Genomic DNA, 6,000 nt, shown 5'->3' on the forward strand with positions numbered 1-6,000 from the left:
CAGACCCCAGCGACCACAAATCCACCCCCACTGACCATGAAGTCCCTCCACCAAAAGACCGCCTCAGTTCCTTTGTCTATAATCAGTCATAGAACCCACCTCAGAGTCAGTGAGCATTACCAAGATGCTCTCTGGATCACTTAAAATGCCTTTGTAAACCACAACAGGATAACGGGTGCCAACAAGGAGCCTCCACGAGGAGGGTCTGCTCTGGTGGCAAGGAGGAGCTGGTGGCCACAGCACTGTGCATCACACAAGGGAGGGTCAGGGCACGAGGGCCGTGCCTGGGCTTCACCTTGAAGGACTGGACGAAGGTCCACAGCAGGATGCGGATGGTGTAGCCTCGGCACAGCAGCTTGAGGAGCCGGGCAGCACGGAAGAGGCAGAGAAAGCTGAGGTTGATGAAATTGTTCTGTAGGGAAGAGAGGCTGTTCTCTAACCTGCAGAGACCAGCCTCCTGCAACTGCAGGTGCTGCTCCCCACCCACCTCTCCCTGGCGTGCTGTGGTCCCGAAGAAAGGTGCATACAAAGAGAGATCGAATAAAACGTCACTGCTCTACAGTATAAGCAGCAATCGGCCACCAGAAAACCTTCCAAAAGTAAAGCTTCTCATTGCAAATCACTTCTCATGCAGCAAATCAAAGAAACCCCTCCGCTTTAGGCTCCCCTGCACCCAACAGAGAGGGGGAGAGAGAAAAATTCTCAGAAGCAGCTCCTTGCTACCAGGTGGAGCCAGGAGACAAACTGTGGATGGGCTTCTAACACTGACCGCCTCTGGCAAGACACAGCCAAGCCAAGTGCCGGGCAGGGCTGCTTCTTCACCGAGAGCCTCTGAAGGGCCCTTCACTTCTCCATACGGCTAGCAAAGCCCCTGCTGCCTGGGACCTGGCAGAGGGGCAAACATCTCTTCTGGGGCTGCTCCTGGTGCCTGCAGACAAGTCACCATAGGAAGGGTAAGTGTTGGCGACCCTGAGGCCCACACCACAGAAGCCACTTATGAAATTCGCAAATGGTCTCAACTCCAGAGATCCCAGGGTATCTAGCACTGCTCCCTCATCCAAGAGGTTCAAAATCAAGCATGAAAAGAAGCAATAAACTCTGGACTCCACAGATTACCTGGGAGTGAGGCTTCCACCCTGGCCCAGGGGCGCCTTGAGTTATTGGCACATCCCTTTCAGGGAGCACGGCTCTGGACGGTGTCCACGACGTGGGGGTGCTTGTGGCCCTGGGCAGTCTCCCACCCTCTGTCTGCTTGGAAACCAGGTGCCCGCACGCAGCCTGACAGCAGCTTCCTGCCACTTTGGTGTTTTAACATATGCAAGCAGCTCAGGCCTAGACACATCATATCGCCAGATTCAGTGGTTAGATGAAGAGAAAAGAACACGACGTGTTGAATGAGAGCAGCAGTAGAAGAGCACGTGCAGGAGGCATGGGGAGCCTGGGGAGAGCTGGCCGCCCTCCCTCCAGGGCTGCCCATCTGCTCTAGGCTGGGCTGAGGCCTTTGGTGGAGAGGCAGGTCTCACTCTTACTTCTAAGGACAGTGGCCCCAACCCAGCCCTTGTCTGCCTCTTCAGTTCCCACCGGGGTGGCTGGAGACTAGACTGTCTCTGCTGGAGGGCTAGATGTCGGAGCCATGGGGTGGGAGGTCTGGCAGTCACAAGGAGGTGCTGACTGTGGTCCAGATCAGCAAGAAGGCAGGAGTGGACCTTGAGGTGTGACCCTGGAGGGCACACAGTTTGCCTAGAGCTCCCTCACCTGCTTGTGCTGGGGAAAGAGAATCTCAGTGGTACAGGATGGCCAAGAGACATCCACCCCTGCCCCGTGGGCCCCAGGTTCTCAAATGAGCCAGTCACTTTGGGAGGATGGGCACAGAGATGGAAAGGAGACTTTGTCTATAGTGCTGGGAAATACTTTGTACAAGACAATAAAGCAGAGGAACGGGAGGGAGCTTCCAAGGGCCCGGCCTCTAAAGCACCTGCTCACTTGGGTCTGGAGGGGCCAAGACTGTGATAACACAGTTATCATTTGCCCAGCCCAAAGCGCTCTGCTCAGGCCACTGGCACAGACGAGAAGATTTCCTGGAGATATGGGGAAAAATCGAGGCTCTGGGTGAGAAAGAAGGGACGGAAGACAAGGCAGGGGAAGGCACTGTCCATCCACATGGTGCATGAACGCAAAGCTCAACGAGTCACCTGCTACGTTTTGTTGAGACTCAAGTTCTCACCCCTCCTCCCAGATGTCTTTTCTCGGGGCTCCCGTGGGCATTCGGGAGAGGGGTGGGGGTGGCAACAGACAGACAGCCCTAGAGAGCCATGAGGACAGATGGCGACAGCAGCCACAGATACTCCGAGCACAGTGTGGCAGCCAGAGCACTCCGTGGCTGTGCCCAGGGCAGGAGCTGCCAGGCAACGCCATGCGAGCGCATGCAGGAGAGCAGGGGGCAGCAAGCACACGGCAGCCTCCCACGGCTATGCATAGTCGCCTCTGGCCTCGGCCAACCCCTCGGAGATGGACATAGCTTGCCCCATCCTCCCAGAGTCCGTGGTTTCTGTCACACCAGAGAGCACCTACTACTTCCCCTACTACTTCAAAGCCAGGCCCTTCCTTATTGCCATCTGCCTCTGCATCAGGACAGGTCTAGAGCACCCCAAAGATGCATCATCGCACCTCTCAATGTGGTAGCTGATTCACCTTGAGGGTACACTGGTCCCTGGCTCCTCTGAGCCCCTTGCTTCCTCATCCACAAGATGGAGACATTAGGACATTGTGCCCAGACGGTGAGGAGTCCGAGATTTAAGGGATTTAAAGGTACGCCGGGCATTGTGAAACATGGCCCCCACAAAGGGGATCAACAGGCCTCAGACCCGGATCGGGTCTGAGATACTGTATGTACCCTAACCCGTACCCTAACCTGTACCCTAACCCTACCCCTAACCCCTAACCCGTACCCTAACCCTAACCCCTAACCCATACCCTAACCCTAACCCGTACCCTAACCCTAACCCTGGCCCTACCCTAGGCCCTAACCCTAACCTTAACCCTAGGCCCTACACCCTAACCCCTACGCCCTAGCCGCTACGCTCTAACCCCTAAGCTCTAACCACTAGGCCCTAACCCCAACCCTAGGTTGGCTCCGGAGTGCTTTGTTCCCTAGGGCTCACTCCAGAGCAATACCAGAGGACTCACTTTCCACCCAGAAAGAAAGCCCGCCGTTTGGAACTCCGGAAAGGATTCACAGCAGGAGAACGCGGCATGCCCATCCCAGCGAACTCACACTTTCAGCGGTCCCCTGGCCGAAAAGAAGAGCAAGACACTCACGCTGACCCACACCCTTGACCCCCACCGCCGGGAACCTCGACGCAGCGCTGGCACATCAGGCCTCCCGTGTCCCTATGTCCTAGCACTCAGCCTAGGTTGGCTTCTGAGGGGTCAGTCCCCAGAACCTGGCTACAAAGCCCCAAGATTCAGGACACCTGAGCAGTATCGAGGGACTCAGGCTGCCACCCACAAAGTAAACGCACCATTTGCTCTCCTGAAAGCATTCAGAGCAGGAGGACTCTGAATGCCCATCCCAAGGAATGCTCAAATTTTGCGCCCTCTAGCGGCAAACCCTGAGCCTGACATTCAACCTCACCCAGGCCCTCAAGACAAACCCCGGGGGAAGCAGGCCACAGTGCTGGTACGTCGGGCCTGCCGTGCCCCTAGGCCCTAACCCTATCCCTCGCTGGCTTCTGAGGGCTCTGGCCCCAGAGGCCTGGCTCTAAAGCAACAGGGATTGGGGGCACCTGAGCAATACCAGAAGATTCAGCCTGTCTCCCAGAAGCAAACCGCACCATTGGGAACCTGCGGCAAAGGTTTCCGAGTAGAACTCTGCGTGCCCATCCCAGCAAAATGCCACTTTCAACGGCCCCCTGCCCACAAACCCTGAGCTTCACTCTCACCCTGACCCACGCCCCCCACTCAGATCCCCCGTCCCCCAAGCTTGCCCCAGCGTGGGCAGATGAAGGCTGAAATGACCCTAGGCCATAAGCCTATCCCTAGGTTGGCTTCTTAGCTTCTGTCCCCAGAAGCCTGGCTTCAAAGACCCAGGGATGGCAATAACTGAGCAACACCAGAGGACTCAGTTTCCCAAAAAGAATTCAAAAACACTACTTGCAACTCTGGAGAGCGTTCAGAATACAACTCTGAATGCCCATCCCAGCCAATTCACAAATTTGGCGCCCTCTGGTGGCCAACCCTGAGCCTGACACTCAACCTAACCCACGGCCTCAACTCAGACCCGGGGAAGGTCATCACAGCGTCAGCACATCAGGCCTGTCATGCTCCTAAGCCCTAAGCCTAACCCAAAGCTGGCTTCTGAGTGCTCTGTCCCCAGAGCCTGGCTCCAAAGCCCCAGGGATTTGGGACACCTGACCAGTACCAGAGGACTCTGCCTGCCACTAAAAAGGAAAATGTGCCATTGGGAACTCTGGTAAGCATTCCGAGCAGGAGAATTGTGCCGGTCCATCCCAACAAACCCCAAGTTCAACGTGCCCAGGGGGTAATCCCTGAGCCTGACACTCCCCCCTGACCCACGGCCTCAACTCAGGCCGTGGGAAGCTCATCACAGCACCAGCACATCAGGCCTGTCATGCCCATAAGCCCTAAGCCTAACCCTAAGTTGGTTTCAAGCAGTCTGTCTCCAGGGCCTGGCTCCAAAACCCCAAGGATTCGGGACACCAGAGCAGTATCAAGGGACTCAGGCTGCCACCTGGAAGGAAACCGCACCACTGGCAACTCTGGAAAGCATTCAGAGAAGGAGAACTTGAATGCCCATCCCAAAGACTCTATACTTTCTGCGCCCCCTGGCGGCAAACCATGAGCCTGACACTCAACCTGACCCCAGCCCTCAAGAAAAAACGCCCATCCCAAGCTCACCACATACCCGCAGACCAGGAGTGCCGTGCACCTGGGCCCTAACCCTAACCCTCGCGTGGCTTCGGAGAGCTCTTTCCCTAGGCCCACTGAGAAGGTCAAACCTCCACCCCAGCAGGAGGCTCCAGCTCAGTCTTCTGTCCTCCAGCAGGCCCTAGCTATATCTCCTGAGCCCCCCAAGGAGGTAGAACTTTTTCCCACACAGCCAGATTCCCCATCTCAGCCTCCAGAGCTCCCTGAGAAGGTAGAACCTAGGACCCTGGCTCCATGCCCCAGGGATTTGGGCCGCCTGAGCAATACCAGAGGGCTCAGCCTGACACCACAAAGCAAAATGCGCCATTTGGCACTTTTGAAAGCACTGGGAGCAGGAGAACTCTACCTGCCGTACCCCTAGGCCCTAACCCCAACCCTAGGTTGGCTGCTGAGTGCTTTGTTCCCTAGGGCTCGCTCCAGAGCAAGACCAGAGGACTCGGCTTGCCACCCAGAGAGAAACCCCACCGTTTGGAACTCCGGAAAGGATTCACAGCAGGAGAACGCTGCATGCCCATCCCAGCGCACCCACCCTTTCAGTGGTCCCCCAGCGGAAAGGAAGAGCAAGACACTCACGCTGACCCACGCCTTCAACCCTCGCCCCCGGGAACCTCGACGCAGCGCTGGCAGGTCAGGTCTCCCGTGCCCCTATGTCCTAACCCTCACCCTCGGTTGGCTTGCGAGGGGTCAGTCCCCAGAGCCTGGCTCCAAAGCCCCACAGATTCAGGACATCGGAGCAATATCGAGCAACTCAGGCTGCCACCCAGAAGGAAAATGCGCCATTTGGTACTCGGGAAAGCATTCAGAGCAGGAGAACTCTGAATGCCCATCCCAAGGAACACACAAATTTTGCGCCCTCTAGCGGCAAACCCTGAGCCTGACACTCAACCTAACCCACGCCCTCAAAACAAACCCCGGGGAAGCAGGCCACAGTGCTGGCACGTTGGGCCTTCCCAGCCCCTAAGCCCTAACCCTATACCTCGCTGGCTTCTGAGGCCTCGGGCCCCAGAGGCCTGGCTCTAAAGCCACAGGGATCAGGGGCACCTGAGCAATACC

The 6,000-nt window shown here is 57.0% G+C and overlaps 1 protein-coding gene across 1 annotated transcript in view; it reads right to left on the reverse strand.

Moving 5' to 3' along the window:
- Positions 1-3,260, reverse strand: part of LOC148162351 (voltage-dependent N-type calcium channel subunit alpha-1B-like) — a 35,327-nt gene extending 32,067 nt beyond the window's left edge. Inside the window, 2 exon segments of the mRNA XM_088019089.1 lie at positions 296-440; positions 3,187-3,260. Of these exon segments, the coding sequence (XP_087875215.1) occupies positions 296-440; positions 3,187-3,260 (219 nt within the window).
- Positions 3,261-6,000: the final 2,740 nt, after the last annotated feature.

This window comes from Eumetopias jubatus, unplaced genomic scaffold (genome assembly GCF_037043125.1).
Source record: "Eumetopias jubatus isolate StellerSeaLion01/CBP00866 unplaced genomic scaffold, mEumJub1_p1.0 scaffold_15, whole genome shotgun sequence".
Taxonomy (NCBI): domain Eukaryota; kingdom Metazoa; phylum Chordata; class Mammalia; order Carnivora; family Otariidae; genus Eumetopias; species Eumetopias jubatus.